At 44.9% G+C, this 17,015-nt stretch overlaps 1 protein-coding gene across 1 annotated transcript in view; it reads right to left on the reverse strand.

Annotated features, from left to right (window-relative positions):
• Positions 1 to 17,015, reverse strand: part of PAFAH2 (platelet activating factor acetylhydrolase 2) — a 32,074-nt gene that overhangs the window by 2,203 nt on the left and 12,856 nt on the right. The window contains exons 2-9 of the mRNA XM_058195506.1: positions 16,579 to 16,729; positions 13,773 to 13,869; positions 10,861 to 10,929; positions 8,889 to 9,024; positions 7,862 to 7,975; positions 4,250 to 4,341; positions 3,513 to 3,683; positions 1,529 to 1,677 (exon numbers count right to left, since the gene is read on the reverse strand). Of these exons, the coding sequence (XP_058051489.1) occupies positions 1,529 to 1,677; positions 3,513 to 3,683; positions 4,250 to 4,341; positions 7,862 to 7,975; positions 8,889 to 9,024; positions 10,861 to 10,929; positions 13,773 to 13,869; positions 16,579 to 16,729 (979 nt within the window). The remainder of the gene's footprint in view (positions 1 to 1,528; positions 1,678 to 3,512; positions 3,684 to 4,249; positions 4,342 to 7,861; positions 7,976 to 8,888; positions 9,025 to 10,860; positions 10,930 to 13,772; positions 13,870 to 16,578; positions 16,730 to 17,015) is intronic.

Consider the following 17,015-nt stretch of genomic DNA (forward strand, 5'->3'; position numbering starts at 1 on the left):
AAGGGTTTGCCCATTCATAAAAGAGTTATTGTGCCATGCAGAGTAAGCACGCACACTTAGGAGAAGGCAAACTGGTGAAATGATGGTATCTGGCTCAATAGTAGTAACTGTGAGTTGGATCTTGGAGTCCTAGTGGACAATCCCTTAAATATGAACCACCAGTGTGCTGCAGCTGCAAAAAAAATAAAAAAAATAAAAGCCAATGCAGTCCTAGGCTGCATTAACAGAGGGATAGAATCAAGATCACGTGAAGTGTTAGTACCACTTTATAATGCCTTACTAAAACCACATTTGGAACACTGTATCCAGTTTTGGTCACCACAAAATAAAGAGATGTTGAGATGCTAGAAAGAGTGCAGAGAAGAGCAACAAAGAGGATTAGGGGACTGGAGGCTAAACCATATGAAGAACGGTTGCAGGAACTGGGTATGTCCAATTTAAGGAAAAGAAGGATGAGAGGTGACATGATAGCAGTATTCCAGTATTTGAGGGGCTGCCACAAAGAAGAGGGATCCATTTCCAATCCAGTTTGGTAATGACTGGAGTGCTGATCTAACTTAATCTTGGGTTCATTCATTTCCAATCCAGTTTGGTAATGACTGTAGTGCTGATCTAACTTAATCTTGGGTTGTTGTAAATAGGGATTTTTTTTCTAGGTATCTGAGATATAGACAGAGTTGTACATAATTTTGGTATAGACTTTACAACTTTGTTTGATCTTTTAATTACTATCTGTCCATTGCCATCCTTTATCAATTTGGGTTTGGAAACCTCAGTTCTGAGTTTGGAGATCAGAGGTGGGTTTCAGCAGATTCTGACCAGTTCTGGAGAATCGGTAGCGGAAATTTTGAGTAGTTCGGAGAACCAGTAGTAAAAATTCTGACTGGCTCTGCCCCCATCTAGTCTCTGCCTCCCAAGTCCCAGCTGATTTGGAGGGAATGGGGATTTTGCAGTAATCTTCTCCTAGAGTGGGGTGGGAATGGAGATTTTACAGTATCCTTCTCCTGCCATGCCCACTAAGCCATGCCATGCCATGCCCACCAAGCCACACCCACAGAACCGGTAATAAAAATTTTTGAAACCCACCACTGGCGTCAACCTATTCTCCAAAGCACCTGAAGTCAGGACAAGAAACAATATATAGAAACTAATCAAAAAGAGAGGCAACCTAGAACTAAGGAGAAACTCCCTAACAGTTAGAACTAGTTAGAACAGTTAGAATTAATCAGTGGAACGACTTGCCTCCAGAGATTATGGGTATTCCAACATTGGAAGTCTTTTAAGAAGAGATTGGATGGCTATTTATCTGAAATGATGTAGAGTTTCCTGCTTGTGCAGGGGGTTGGACTAGAAGACCTTCAAGGTCTCTTCCAACTTTTGTTATTCTGAAATTGGGTCTTCTCAGTCCTCATCCTGAATGCTGTCCACTAACCTAGTTTGATTTTGCCTTTTATCTGATGGGTATCTTGTTCTTTGTAGGATGACGTCTCTTTTAGAGGAAGAAACAACTTTCATGACATCGACTTACGGAGATGCTTTTGTAAGAAAGCCAGAGCAGCCTGGTTGGTGATATTCAGGCCTTTGTAGGGATCAGTGGTACCCCTTGTCTTGTAGACCCGATTGACAAAGTTCCCGGCTAGAAAAGTGAAATCAGTCTGACTTTGGTGGACGGTACCCCTAGGAGGAAAAAGTATATCAACATTAAAAGTGAATCGCTGAGAGGAACAGGATACAAAATGGATCCCCAGGTCCAAAGATGGGACATCTCCAGGTTTGAAATGCTCCCGGTTCAGACCGGATCGGCCAATCCGGTAGCATTGGTGGCGGGTGGTTCGGAGAACCGGTAGCAAAAATCCCTCCCCCCACGCCCATGCCCAGCTGAGCCACGTGATCATCAGAGCCTTTTTTTTTTACTTTTAGAAGCATTTTTTCTACAACCTCTTTGACTGAAGAGGTTGTAAAAAAATGTTTTTAAAAGACTCTGACGATCCCAGCTGAGTTGCCTGATCATCAGAGGCTTTTTTTTTACTTTTAAAAGCATTTTTTTTACATTTTTTTAAACATTTTTTTTTTACATTTTTACATTTAGGTTGTAATAAAATGCTTTTAAAAGTAAAAATAAAGATCGCGTCACTGCTGATCACCCCCTGCGCCCTACTTACCGCACGCCCTCCTTTTGCCGTGTACTGCGTGCGCGCAATTCGCATTTGGTGCATGGTGTGCACCGTGGATGCACGCACAGCGCAGATGTGCAGGCAGCGAACCAGTAGTAAACTGGTTCAGATTTCACCACTGGACATCTCCCAGATTTAGCAATTAAAAAAAGGTCATTTCAACATCTGCTGGGAAAGTCTACGCAATAAAAGAAAACCGAGCTGGAGTTTCAGAAGATACTGTGAAATCCAGTGGCTTGAAAGAGGAGTTAACCACCTGAAATTTCGAACTTTTCTTTAATCTCAGCATGTACTGTTAACTCCCATGTTTGAAGGCAGCCAAGCTTCCAAGCATTCGCCTTGGAGAGCAACGGAGGGATACTGCCTTATGTCCATTCCCGGTGCTTTGTGAAACAAAGGAAAACACCACAGCACTAACTAACACCCCTTTCGCCATGTTAGCAGTAGAGTTCTTTGGGAAGGACGGAGAGATTAGACAGAACATTGGGTCTGATTTAGCAGAGCTTAAAGGCTGGGGGAGGAAAGAGACAGTGATGTGTTTTTCCTCATCTTCACACAACCCTCCATTGTCTGCAGATAAAGCAACTCTATATAGGGGATTTTTGGACAAGGGATTCTGACTTATTTAGCAAGACGACAGAGATCTTTCCTCCCCTTCCTTCTTCAAGAATCAGCCAAAAAAGCTTTGCCAGTGCTATTTTAAGAAGCAGACCTGACGCTGCCTTTGCGTTCCTGCCTGAAATGAGCGTCAAAACCATTCTACAAGAGTGTCAGCCTTCAGCACCAGCATGGGGAGGGGGGGTGGAGAAACCACACACACACACACACACACACACATCTGGTAACATCTCCCTTTCAAAGGCTCTCAGTTTTAAGGGGCCAGTTTGCATTGATTTCACCTCTGGAGTCAAAAGGATTCTCTGGTTTGGGGCTATGCCAAATCCCAAATTAATTTTATACGATTTATCAAAAAAAAAAAAGAAGAAGAAAAAAAAAGAGGCGATCTTAAAAGGATGCAACTCTGTTGACTTTGTTAATCCGTGCTGTTCTTTGTTGTTTCCCATTTTTTTCTTACAGATTCTCCCCTTTTATTCCCTTAAATGGTCCCTCCCTCTTCTCATTTCAGATACCACCTTATTTTTAACCTCCCCCTTGCCACCCACCCCCACTCATTCCTTGTGTCACATCTTCTTAGACTGCAAGCCTGCAGGGAGAGGCTGTGTGTGTGTGTGTATGTGTGTGTGTGTGTCTAATCTGTGAATGACACCTCCTCTGATTGTGTATTCTCTACTACTACGGCAAAGGCGTTGATCACAGTTGGAGATCGGGCAGACTCACAGGATTGTAATGATCTTGCTTTCACGGCTGGTGGTGCAGATTTTTTTCATCTTGGCCACGCTCTCTGCAGTCTGGAATGATTCTGTGTTGATAAACAACACTGGCTTGGTCACTTTTGGGTAAGCAGAATTCTCCAAAGGAAACATCCATGCATCAAGGGCAACAGCGCATCTACAGGAAGAAAATAAGCACAGGGCCCCTAGTGAAGCAGGAGACCAAAACCTTGACTTCCCACATAGCAATAGCACTTAGACTTATATATCACTTCACAGAGCTTTACAGCCCTCTCTAAGAATAGAATAGAATAGAATAGAATAGAATAGAATAGAATAGAATAGAATAGAATAGAATAGAATAGAATAGGATTTTTTATTGGCCAAGTGTGATTGGACACACAAGGAATTTGTCTTGGTGCATATGCTCTCAGTGTACATAAAAGAAAAGATACATTCGTCAAGAATCATACAGTACAACACTTAAAATGATAATCATAGGGAAACAGTTTACAAAGTCAGCCTATTGCCCCCAAAAACCTGAGTCCTCATTTTATCGACCTCGGAAGGATGGAAGGCTGAGTCAACCTTGAGCTGGTCAGGATCAAACTGCTGGCAGTGAGTAGTACTGCAATACTGCATTCTATACTGCATCACGGCTCCTTTGTTTGTCATTTGTTAGTAATAAGCTCTTTGAGGTTGCAATTTTCTTTAAAAAAAAAAGAAGTTTCGGAAAATACTCACTTAAATTGGGCTTCTTTGACCAGAGCTAGCACAGCTGTCGCGCCTCCAAAAGAATGACCCATGACAACGGCTTTGGTCAGATCCACATTGTCCTGCAAGGGATGGGGTGAGAGACTTAAGGAAGCCAGCTCATTAACGTCACGGCCCAAGACTCTCCAAAGTGGGCAATGCTGAAATGCTCCAGGTGGTGAAACCTGCCATTCTGCTACTGGGAACTGCAGCTCCCATTAAGCCCAGCCAGCTGTCCATTACAGGTAGTCCTCAACTTACAACAGGTTGCTTAGCAACTGTCTGAATCTACCATCTGCCTGAAAAGGGGACTTAAGAGCCCAGATCTGATGTTCCAACAGTTGCCCACCCCAGTCATGTGACTGTATTCAGTGCTCAGCAACATAATTGCATTATGGTATTTGCAGTGTCCCAGAGTTATGTGACTCTTCCGTTTTCTCAAAAACCTGAACTTACTTCCTGTTTCCTGCAAACAGCATGCCCATAGTGAATCACTGGTTTACTTAACTGCTGTGTTTGCTTAATGAATGCCGCAAAAAAAGTTTCACCAAAAAATTGCATTTGATCAACATAAAAAAACCATTTTATGACCATTACAACTTAAGGCTGTAATGAGCAGCCTCTATTAGGGTTGTAACAAGGACTACCCATAGCCGTGATGGCGAACCTATGGCACATGTGCCACAGGTGGCACGCAGAGCCATATCAGTGGACGCACTAACTCAGCTCCAGTGCACATGTGCACGCCAGCCAGCTGATTTTGGGGCCTTCTGGGCCCACCGGAAGTAGGGAAACGGGCTGTTTCCGGCCTCCAGAGGGCCTGTGGTGGGTGGGGAAAGGCCTGTTTTTCTCTCTCCCCAGGTTCCAGAGCCTTTCTAGGAGCCTGGGGAGGGCAAAAACGGCCTTCCCCATCCCCCCAGAGGCCTTCTGGAGGCTGAAACAGCCCGTTTGCCAACTTCTGGTGGGACCTACTGGGCCTACCAGGCCATCACGTGCCCAAAGCGAGAGGAGCGTGGGGGCAAGGCACATAGAATTATGGGTGTGGGCATGCACATGAGTGCCCCCCCCGTGCGCTCCCCCCACTTTTGGCACGCAATGGCAAAATGGTTAGCCATCCCTGACCTATAGGGAGGAATGTTGGGAACTGTAGTTAGGGAAAACCTCAGACTGGCCCTCCATTTACAAGAACAAGGGGAGATCTAGGATTCTATCAAAAATAGGATATCTCCTATTTATGGAAGAGGGAGAGCTATTATATCCCCAACCCATTTCAATTTTCCCACAGGGAAAATCAGAGAATTATACGACACGAATTCTGGAAGCCATCGGATCCGTGAAGGTGGAAGCACATCTTCCAGCTGTCAGTATTGTACTAATAATTCCTGGTGGTTTACACAATGTCTTTATGCACACAATTAAAAGACTATACATTCCAAGCTGTAGCAATTCAAAACGCTGTCTCTAAATTCCTTTTAATCTTCACCCTTTCTCTTAGAAATTATAGTTACCGAGGCATTGACAAAATCCCCATCAGTCAATTGCGAAAGGCAGCTTTACTTGGAACAGTTTACATTCCGAGATTATACCTTTTAACACCATCAAACAACAACATTTGCCCATCCCAGGTCCTCGGGAAGGATTCAACAAGTGGATAAACATGCCAAACCTAAACATCTGGCTGACTGTGTGACCAATAACAACAACAACAATAATAATAATGTGAAGTCCTTGGTGCTATCTGAGTTTGATGGTCTGCTTGCAGATGTTTCATAACTAGGTAACATCACCACTTACCTAGCTGGATAAGGAAACATCTGCAAGCAAACCACCAAACTCAGTTCAACCCCGAGCTATAGACATCCTCTTCTATCATCATCATCATCTCATTTCTCATATATACTTTCCATATGCACAGATGGGTTCACTTATGAGAAAAACAGGTCCTGGCGCCCCCTGGTGGCTGATCGAAATCACAGGGATTCCTTTGGGATGGAGAGACAGGAGCAGTTGCAACCTCTAGTTTAGATTCATAAATTGGGAGGTTGCCAGGGGGAAGGGGGAGGATGCAAGCTACTTTTTTTGCCAAAGAAGGTAGGCAAGTCGGCTTTACAACAAAAGTGAAGTATCTCAAATATTCAGGAAAGCACATTTCAGATACAAGACACTGATGTGATAAAAGACAATGTCCATTCTTTTGAAGACAGCAAAGCCTACATTTTGGACAGAGAGGACCACTGGTTTGAAAGAGAGATCATAAGAGACCATTTACCAGGGGTGAAATCTACTTACCTTCACTACCAGTTCGGGCGCACTCCCGAGCACCACTTCTGCACATGCACAGATGGTTAAAAAAGGGACATAATGACATCAGCACTACCGGTTCGGTGAGCCGGATAGAACTGGGGGGGGGGGGATTTCACCGCTGCCATCTGCGTCAAAATTGAACAGCCCTCTCTCAACAGAGGAGGAAGGATACGACATCACCTATCTCCCGTCTATAACAAAGACCTTTCAGCAGTTCCCAGAAGGCTCCACACCCATTTGCACCACTCAGGTGACCCTGAAGAACAGACAACCCCCCGCCCCCCCCAAGTCGGCTCAACAACTCTATAAAAGAATGAAAACGACCAGATGTCTGCAAGGAGTATAAATCCTTTCGTTCCCCCACCGTCCAGTCAGAACTGAAGAAGCTTCTTGGGTGAGAAGCAAAACATCTTCAAAGAAAAGCAAGGAAGCCCAGTTGCCTCCTGAAAAAGCACCTTTGGGACAACCATGACCCTGGTGACTGAGAAACTCCACAGACATTAAATAATAAATAAATAAATAATATTCATACAATAGTGTTCAACCTTGATAGACGGTTTCCAAAATTCCTTTCCCCTTAGGAAGACTTCTGCTGTATTGATGGGGGAGGGGAGGGGTGTAGGGGGATGGATGGGAAGTCCAATGGGCCCATCAGTAGTGTCCCACTCCTCCGCTGACGGCCGGGTCAGGGAAATCTGAATCAGGCGTGCCTCTGCAGCTCTGCCAAAGTCCTAGCAAAGTCCTCAGGGCAGGCAGGAGACCAGAAAGTGACTTCAGCAAGATATGTTTAGACTTTGCCTGACTCAGAGAATGCCAGAAAGCACATCCTTTATATAGGCCATGGGGTGTGGCTCCATAACTCAGCACTTATCCAGGCCTGCCCCTCCCTTCCTTCTGTTGCCTCCGCCTATCAAGTCTTCTGACGCGAGGGTCACTCCAATCGGCAGCTGTTGGTAATAGACCTCCCTCAGGCTCACATGCTGTGGAGGAGGGGGAGGAGTCTTGTTGCTCCGTTTGCCTGGGCATGGAGCCAGAGCTGGGGGCTGGAGGTATTTCTTCCTCTTCAGCCTGTCTGGGCATGGAGCCAGGGCTGGGGCTGGGAGGCATACTAGAACATTCCTCCGTGTTCGGAAGCAGATAAGAAGACCCCGGCTGAGGTGAGATTGGACGAGACACAACACCATCTGACAAAAACAGCATCGCACCCGGGTGACGCAAGTCCCGCCTCTTTCCTAAATCCATCTAAATATTGTGCGTGTGTTCTAAAGGGGCGGAGCCTGTGGAGCTCAGCACGTTTACCTTTAGTGTAGAGAGGTCAAAATCAGTGCGCAGAAGGTTTGCAATGGCCTTGCCACTGTTGATGCTTTGGATCAGCCTGAATCCCCGTTTGCACTCGTTTGCTCTTTGATGGAGCTGCAATGAAAAAAGTTTTAGAATTACCCTTTGGCTCCTCAACTCTCTCTTTCTCACACACGCACAGGGTTACGCCCAACGTTGCAGCAGGATGAAGAGAGAGTGTCAGGGAGTGTAGACCCATAGCAAGCAAAACTCTGAGGCAAGTAGATTCCTCAAAGAACAGCATTATTTGATATATCATATTGGCAGGGACAGGTGGCAGCGGCAGCGATCCCTGCCGCTTGGAGTGGGCCAAAAACGGGACACGTGGAGGCTGAAAACGGGATGCGCGGAGGCCGAAAATGGGGCATGCAGAGGCGGCGATAGGCGGCAGCAGTGATGGGCAGTGACAGCTGCGACGGGCGGTGGCAATCCCCGCAGCCTGGAACAGCTGATAGGCAGTATTCCGGGAGGCTGATACAACCGCCGATCAGCTGCTTGTGCTAAATCAGGCTGTGGTGAAGCTGACCAGGTTTGCTGCAAGGAGGTAAATTGCTGGGAGGCAGAGGCAGATTTTTCCCCTTGTTTTCCTCCCCAAAAGCTAGGTGCGTCTTATACTTCGGAGCGTCTTATAGTCCAAAAAATATGGTAATTAAAAGTAAAAGTTTTTCACTTTCTCAAAATAATTAGTCACATGGTCCAATCACAGCTCTGCCTGGTTGCCTGGTGACACCACTCCTCCTTCCCCTGACCAGGTGTGAGAATGTCCTTGGTTCCCAAGTATTTTATTTTGGCTACAAAGTCCCAAGTATCTCAAATCCCCCATATTCTGGTCCCTCAGCTCCTGTGTGGCAACACTGAAGCTCCAAGATGGCTTCAGGTTCAGGTCAGCTTCAGGGTTGACAGAGAGATCTGATGAACTGATAAAGTTTGTGATATTCAAGACCGCCTTAAGGAACGTTACTATCTGAGACAGTCAAGGTGAAATTACCTGCGGGTTCCGGAACGGAAACTCCTTCTGATCTCTGGGTACCCTGCGGTAAGTGAGCCATTCTTCATGAGTCTCGTGTAGATCCGGTGCTTCTGGATCCAGTTTGCAAAAATAAGTAGCAGAAGCTGAGTGGTCTCTGAAAAGAGCAGGTACCCTGAGCATCAGTGTGGAGCAAGTACAGATGGGAAAGCAAAGAAGAAAAGGAGGAATCTCCTGCAGTTCCTCTACTGCAGGAGTGTCAAACTCAAGACTTGGGCCGGATCCAGCCCGCAGGGTGCTTAGATCTGGCCCATGGGGCTGCTTTGGAAACAATGAGGCCCGTGGTGCCTCTGCCAGTGAAAATGGAGTTCGGGAGGGCTGCGCGCAGCCCTCATGAGCTCCATTTTCACTGGCAGAGGGTTGCAGGAGGCCGTTGCAGCCTTAAACAGAGCTCGGAAGCCCATTTTCATTGGTAGAGCACTCGGGCCACCATAGGTGCCCCTAACATGAGTGATGTTGAGCTGGCCATGCCCACCCTGGCCACGCCCACCCCCCTGAGCTCAATTACACCCTGATGCAGCCCTCAACGAAATCAAGTTTGACACCCCTCCTCTACTGTTTCTAAGCTCCCGCCTGAAGCCAAGATTTTCAGTATGTCATTACAATCTCCACTCAATTTTCCTCGGGCTCTATGTGACAACGCTTTCCTGGAAAGGAGGGATGACCTAATCTTAGCTTCATGACACTGTAATTCTGAAAACGAAGCACAATTCAAGAAAAGGCTTCTGGAACTAGGTAGGGCAAATAATTAAATTATTGAAATTAAATGTGTTGGACTTCGTAACTGATTGGTCCCAGCTCCTGTCTTCCTCAATTATTGATTGATTTGATTCTTATTCTGCCTTTATTACTGTAAAAGTAGCTCGAGGCAGCGAACATACAGAATACTTCTTCCTCTTACGAAACTGCAAGAACGATTTCTTGAAAATAATGGCCACTACCAGTGGTGGGATTCAGCCAGTTCGCACCTATTCGGGAGAACCGGTTGTTAACTTTCTAAGCAGTTCGGAGAACTGGTTGTTGGAATAATCCTGTAAGGAAGGCAGGAAGGAAACATTCTGGTGGTGTTTCTAGCCTAATCTTTATTGCCCTGCTTACAGAAACTGCCTCTCTGGTTAACCCATTGTAACAGCTAAGGCGAAGTGCCCATTGACGTGGGTGATGTTGAGTTGGCCACGCTCACATAGTCACATGACCACCAAGCCATGCCTACCCAGCCGGTCATTAGGGCAGAGAACCAGTTGTTAAATCAGGGGTAGTCAACCTTTTTATACCTACTGTCCACTTTTGTATCTCTGTTAGTAGTAAAATTTTCTAACCGCTCACCGGTTCCACAGTAAAGAGCCTGCGCCTTGTATCATCATCTGTGCATGCCTCTTCCGCATCGTGGATTGGGTTTGCGGGGGGGGGGGGAATGGCTACCAGCTCTGCTTGTCTGTTACAGCTGGGTGGTGTGGGGGGAGATGCGCGAGCTATTCTGGAACAAGGCTCTTTTGTTTGCGGTCGCACTATAGCGCCATTTAGTTTCACTTACGTAACGTGAACTAAACTTATGCCGGGGCGATACAAATAGTATATTTTCAGAAATTTAAACTGTCATGGGGAATTTTATGAAAACCTAATGAAAATGTTTTTAAATAATGCTATGAAATTTTTTTAAAAAATTCAATTAAATTTAAAAAAAGGAAAGTGCTTCAGTATCGGACAAAACCCCTACCGCCCACCATGAAAGCTGGAACGCCCACTAGTGGGCAGTAGGGACCAGGTTTACCACTGTGTTAAATTATTTGAATCCCACCACTGGCCACTACTATCAAGAACTGAAATGTTAGTATGTGCATAGATGCATCAAAGGCATATTTTTTTTAAAAAAACACACATAAATACACGAATCTAATCTTAAAATGCCTTCTCTAAAGGGATTCAGTCTCACCTGTGCTCAAGAGCCATCACCAAAAAACCCCGAGAAGCCATCTCAATACAGATGGCTGAGTATACGGTTCTGAAAATTGAAGGAGAAAGCAGATAATTAAATCTGAGGAACGCTACTTCTTTCAAATTATTTGGTCCTGAAACAAACACATCAGCAAAGATAAAGAAAAAATAAGGGGGTATGTCAAATTATTCATGAAATGGCAGAGACATGGTAACAAGGTCAGCCAATGAATAGGCATAGCAACTAAGTCAGCCAATTGGGAGATGAGACAGACTGGAGCCAGGGCGTGTCTTAGTCTGCAGCTTCTGATTCTGTGCAGAGAAACAAAACTGAAAGCAGTGTGTGTGTGTGAACTTGTCTGCTGATCTGATCTGAAATGAAACTGTGAATCTGCTGTTGGTATTGTAAATTTACTTCATGTATTATTGTGTATATAAAGAAGTTAATGAATCCTGCTGCATCAGTTTTTCTGTGTGTGCTTTCTGGATTTAATTTTGCAAGAAACTCTGACAAGGTAGAGCATTTCACCCCTGGGCAATATGCAAATAATGCTAACATTGTACCACCCAGAGAGTGCTGTAGAGTGCTATGGGATGCTATATAAGCCTAGATGCTATTGTTATTAGAAGCATTTCAGGCAGGAGGGCTGGAGAAGATCTCTTAGGAAGAACCCCAAGATGTGGCTGGTTGGTTGGCCTGAGGTTTCCCTGTTGCATTTACCACTTCCCCTTAAACATTCTGCATTTTGGGTCAGTAGCCCCTGAACTTGCTCAAACCTTGGCAATGCCTTGGTTCCTCCCTCCCTCCCCCCATGGCCCCTTTTGGCTTTCTCAGTTCCCACATGGGTAATTATTTAACTTGCCTGCCATCCTTCAAAAAAATAACCTCTCTGCCTCTGCATCTCTCACCCTTTCCTCCCCTTTTTCAACCCACAACTTTCAGGTGTTGCTGGTATTTCTCTCCACCCTGCTTAGAGCAGCAGATATGAACATTTTATTTCTTTTGGAGGCTACCTGCATCCCAGAAGACTGAGCAACTTACAATACACACAAAGACATTCCCCACAAGGGTGTAGGGTTTCCTGTTTGAGTGGGGGTTGGACTAGATGACCTATAAGGTCCCTTCCAAGGTCTCTGTTAATCTGTTAAACAATAATAGAAACATGTCCGGACAGAAAAATAAGCCTGCCAAATATACCTCAAGCCAGTAAAACAAAGGCTCGGCCTCCATCTTAACCCAGGTATCAGAACCATGTTTTTAGTGACTTTCAGGGGGTGGGGGATATCCCACAAAAGCCAAAAGAGGAACAGCAAGTGAACTGCGTAAGTAGAGTCATTTCATTGGCATATATCAGGGATAGCTTCAGGGCGGCTGTGGCCTGTATTTTTTAATGCTTCAGGGGGTGACTGAAGACCTAGGAGGCCTGGAGGCGCAGTGGTTTAAATATAATAATGCAAGCAAACTTCGCCCACTGCCTGGAGTTCAATCTTGACTGGCTCAATGTGCAAATAATTCTTACATTATAAAACACTCAGAGAGTGCGATAAAGTGCTATGTCAGCTTTGGAAGCCATATTAGCAACGGAAGCTTCCACGCTGCCACCTTCTCGTGTGTGGGAAAGTAGGAGGGGGGGATTTAGTAGAGGGAATGTATCTAGACAAAATAGCATTCTTTCTTTCGGTCAAGGTCAGGACAATTCTGCATCTGGAGAAGGAGTGGTCGGAGTGATGTCTCGAGATGGGTACGGATGGTGATTGGAGCATGTGATCGATTGATGAGTGAGGGGATGGTTTTGGGGGTTTTGATTTACTGAGGGAAAACCTTGAACTCTCAGATTCGGGTTTTCTCAGATGTGCCAGTATACCTACTGTAATAAATGAGAAAATGCCTGGCTCAGAGTTTTTAATTGGGTTTTTCTGGAACGCTGACATGCTATGGAGCGCTATATAAGTTTAAGTGCTATTGCTATTGTTACTAGGTAGGTGTCATGGTCCAGGACTCAGAAAGCTCAAATGTTCAAAAGTAGGCTTCAGCACAACTTATGGAATGTCAGCCTCAGGAGACACAAAGCCAAAAGTACCTCAGGCTGATCAAACTCAGGAGCAGCTTGGAAGTCAGATAATTTTGATGACATGGGGCCTCCCAGTCTCCATATCCAGCAAGTAGAGAGAAGACCTTGTTATTTTATTAAGCTTTTTGCCAAGCAAGGTAATATATCTCTGATTTAAGAAGCCCTGAACCATGTTCTTTGCTGTAAACAGCATCTGAACTCAAGCTCTTGTGTGGTGTAAGGAACCTTGAATCTTTTCAAGTGGGTGGGTGACAACCCTGATCTGGATTTTGGAACTTTAGACTGATTCAGGACTATTCTAATGTACGCTCCTATTTAAAAGCAATCCATCCAGGCAAGCATCCAAGATTCTGTTTTAGTCTGCATACTAGGATCTCTTGACCTTGAGTAAAGTGAGATATAGCATAACCATTGTGTGTGAGTCAGTAATTGAAACCTGAAGCAGGAGAGTTGGGGCGATAATCCAGTGTGGCCAATTTCTGCCCTCCCTATGAGATTTAGCTTTCTTACCCATTTTGGGGAGAGGGATTGACTGCATGCAAGGATATATGGAGGAAAACTGGTCACCCACTTTGGGTCACCTGCTGCCCAAATTTAGTGACAAAGTCAGAAAGGAGGTTTGGAAATGGCAAAAAAAAAGAGATTTGAGGCCCACTGGTTACCCTACTGAGATAGAGAGAAGGAGATCAAGGCCTCTGCTAGAAAGCAGACAAGAGTCAAATAGGATCTACTAGATGTCCATGAATATCATTCAGAGATCTCAGACTTGCGTACCAACACCAGCATCCTTATCCTTGGCCTTCCTGGCTGGTTTTCCACTCCACCTGTACAAACTCACCGAAAGGCTCCCAGTCCATGGGAGAATATGATCAATGGGTACTTGTGCAAACAGGGTCGGAAAGGTGCATCCCATCTTACAGGGATCTTACACGATCCTGTGAAAATGAAGAGCGTATTTATTTATACCTACAGGTAATCTTTGATTTACAACAAACGGCTGACCCCAAAATTTACGTTGTTAAGTGAGAAACTTGTTAAGTGAGTTTTATCCCATTTTAAGACTTTTCTTGCCACGTTTGTTAAGTGAATCACTTAAGTTGTTAAATTAGAAACACGGTTGTTAAGTGAATCTGGCTTCCCCATTGACTTTGCTCATCGGAAGGTCGCAAAAGGGGATCATGTGACCCCAGGACACTGTAACCGTCATAAATATGAACCACTTGTCAAGCATCCGAATGTAAATCGCGTGACCACAGGAAGGCTGCAACAGTCGTAAGTGTGAAAAACGGTCGTGTCACTTTTTTCAGTGCTGTTGTAACTTTGAATGGTCACTAAATGAACTGTTGCAAGTCCAGGACTACTTGTATATGCTATTTGTTAACTGCCCATCTCTCTAAGCCCATGATGGCGAACCTATGGCACGCAGCCATATCTGTGCGCATGTGAGCGTTGCCCTAGCTCAGCACCAGTGTGCATGCACGCGCCAGCCAGCTGATTTTCGGGCCTTCTGGGAAATGGTCTGTTTCCGACTTCCGGAGGGCCTCCAGGGGTGGTGGTGGAGAAGGCTGTTTTCACCCTCTCCAGGCTCCTAGAAAGCCTCTGGAACAGGGGTGAAATGCTCCTGGTTCGGACTGGATCACCCGATCCAGTAGCGATGGCAGCAGGTGGTTTGGAGAACCGGTAGCAAAAATCTCTGCTCCCCCATGCCCAGATGAGCCGTGAGATCATCAGAGGTTTTTTTTTTCTTTAAAAAGCATTTTTCTTTGGACAAAAAAATGCTTTTAAAAGTTTAAAAAAAAGCCTCTGATGATCACGTGGCTCAGCTGGGATCATCAGAGGCTTTTTAAAAGCATTTTTTAACAACCTCTTCAGCTGAAGAGAAAAAACATTTTTAAAAGTAAAAAAAAAAAGTTGGCCATGCCCACCCAGTCACGTTACCCCACCACCAAGCCATGCCCACAGAACTGGTAGTAACACATTTTACATTTCACCCCTGCTCTGGAGCCTGGGGAGGGTGAAAAACGGGCCTTCTGGTCCCACCAGAAGTCAGCAAATGGGTCATTTTCGGCCCCCCGAAGGCCTCCAGGGGGATGGGAGAGGCCATTTTTGCCCTCCCCAGGCTCCAAGAAAGCTTCTGGAGCCTAGGGAGGGCAAAAAACGGGCCTACCGTGCCATCGCAGGGCAAAAGTGGGGGTCATGTGCATATGGGCAGGGTGCATTGAATTATGAGTATGAGCACTCATGCATGAAACACCCCCCCATGTGACCCCCACTTTTGGCACGTGACGGCAAAAAGCTTAGCCATCACTGCTCTAGGCAAAATGTTATTAAAGATAATATGTGTTCCTTTGGGTTGTAAAAGCATGACTTTATCAAGGCAGTTATTGAGAAATTTCTAACCCACTTCCCTAAAGATGATAAACATGCTTTCAGAAAACATTGTGTTTTTTTTTTTTCAGTTTGAACAAGGCCTGGAAAGTACAATTAGAAAGGAAGACTCTAGTTCAGTATGAACAAACTGAATTGTATAGTGAAAAGATGAAGAGTTGTAAAACTGTAAAATTGGAAACCAAAAACATTTTCCTATCAGTTAGCCAATTAGTTTGGCTACACATGTCCAGAAGACAAACATTAGGTATTGTATATACATCAGTGGTGGGTTTCACTTACCTTCGCTACCGGTTTGGAACTGTGACCGTGCCTGCACACACGGCACTTTTGCGCCTGTGTAGAACGTTCTGCGCTTGCACAGAGCGTCCATGAATGACATCCGGGCGGGTGGGTGGAGCTACCGGTTCGCGCAAACCAGAATTTACTGATAGAAACCCACTACTGATATACTGTATTTCCCTGAAAATAAGATTGGGTCTTATTTTCTTAGGCACTAGGGCTTATTTTCAGGGGGGATCTTATTTCCCCCCCCAGCCACAGTTCCCCCGCCCCACTTCTTCTTGCTCATGGTGGAGTAGGAGGCTGGCTGTGCAGGCTCTTAAGTAGGGCTTATTTTGTGGGTAGGACTTATATTAGGCACATACATAAAACCATGCTAGGTCTTATTTTCAGGATAGGTCTTATTTTCAGTGCAACAGGGTACATATATAGACGCTCTTACTATTTTAGATTTAAATAGTAAACATGGCGCAGAATTAATCTAATTGGCTTCATTCACTTCATTTATTTAAGGTGTATTTTTTTAAAAAAATCATCAAACATCTACCTTGCCAGATGATTTCTAAAAATATGCTTTTAATGCATGCATTATTATTTGGGGGCGATATTATCAAGATCATGATCCCACGTTTATGGGACAATAGATAATATTAACAATGAAAAAAATATATATACACGATTTATTATGATCTAATATGATATTTTGCAATCAGCTAAAGGTTCTAAATTGCAGGACAGTGGATCATAGAACATATCTGTGTTATTTGAAGAAGTGTCCCAATCTTAAGGTTGGTTAGACCAGTGTTTCTCAACCATGGTGGCTTTAAGACCTGTGGACTTCAACATGCTGGCTGGGGAATTCTGGGAGTTGAAGTCCACGGATCTTAAAGCCACCTTGGTTGAAAAACAGTGGATTAGGCAGAAAACAGCTGTTGACGTTTCACTCAGTAACTCACAAGAAACACTTATCTTACCAAATGTGACACTGAGAAGTGGAGCAAACCACTTCCTATTCAAGCTCATGTAGTCAGCTATTCCGGAGTAATATTCATAGCGGGGAATCCAGTAAGGCTCCTCGGCTTCACCCTGAGGGACACAGGGGTAGAAGAGGCGGAAGAAGAGGCCCTATAGAAAAGAAGGGTCAAGTTAGTATAGACCCCAACTGTTCATTTCAAACTGCAGAAGAGTTCATTACTGCTATCTATATATAAGAATCTAGTCAACTAACAGTCAAAACTAAATTAGCACTAGTAGATAAGGGTCAACAGAATTCACGGGGAGAGGGCTGGATTTTGGTCACTTGTAGCAACACAATGATTCCAAACTGATGACACATTTGACTCCACCTTCCAGCTAAGCCTGCTCTTATCCTACACAGTCCATCTCTGGCAGACCTCAGCCCATCTCCCTT

This window comes from Ahaetulla prasina, chromosome 10 (assembly GCF_028640845.1).
Source record: "Ahaetulla prasina isolate Xishuangbanna chromosome 10, ASM2864084v1, whole genome shotgun sequence".
NCBI classification, from domain to species: Eukaryota; Metazoa; Chordata; class Lepidosauria; order Squamata; family Colubridae; genus Ahaetulla; species Ahaetulla prasina.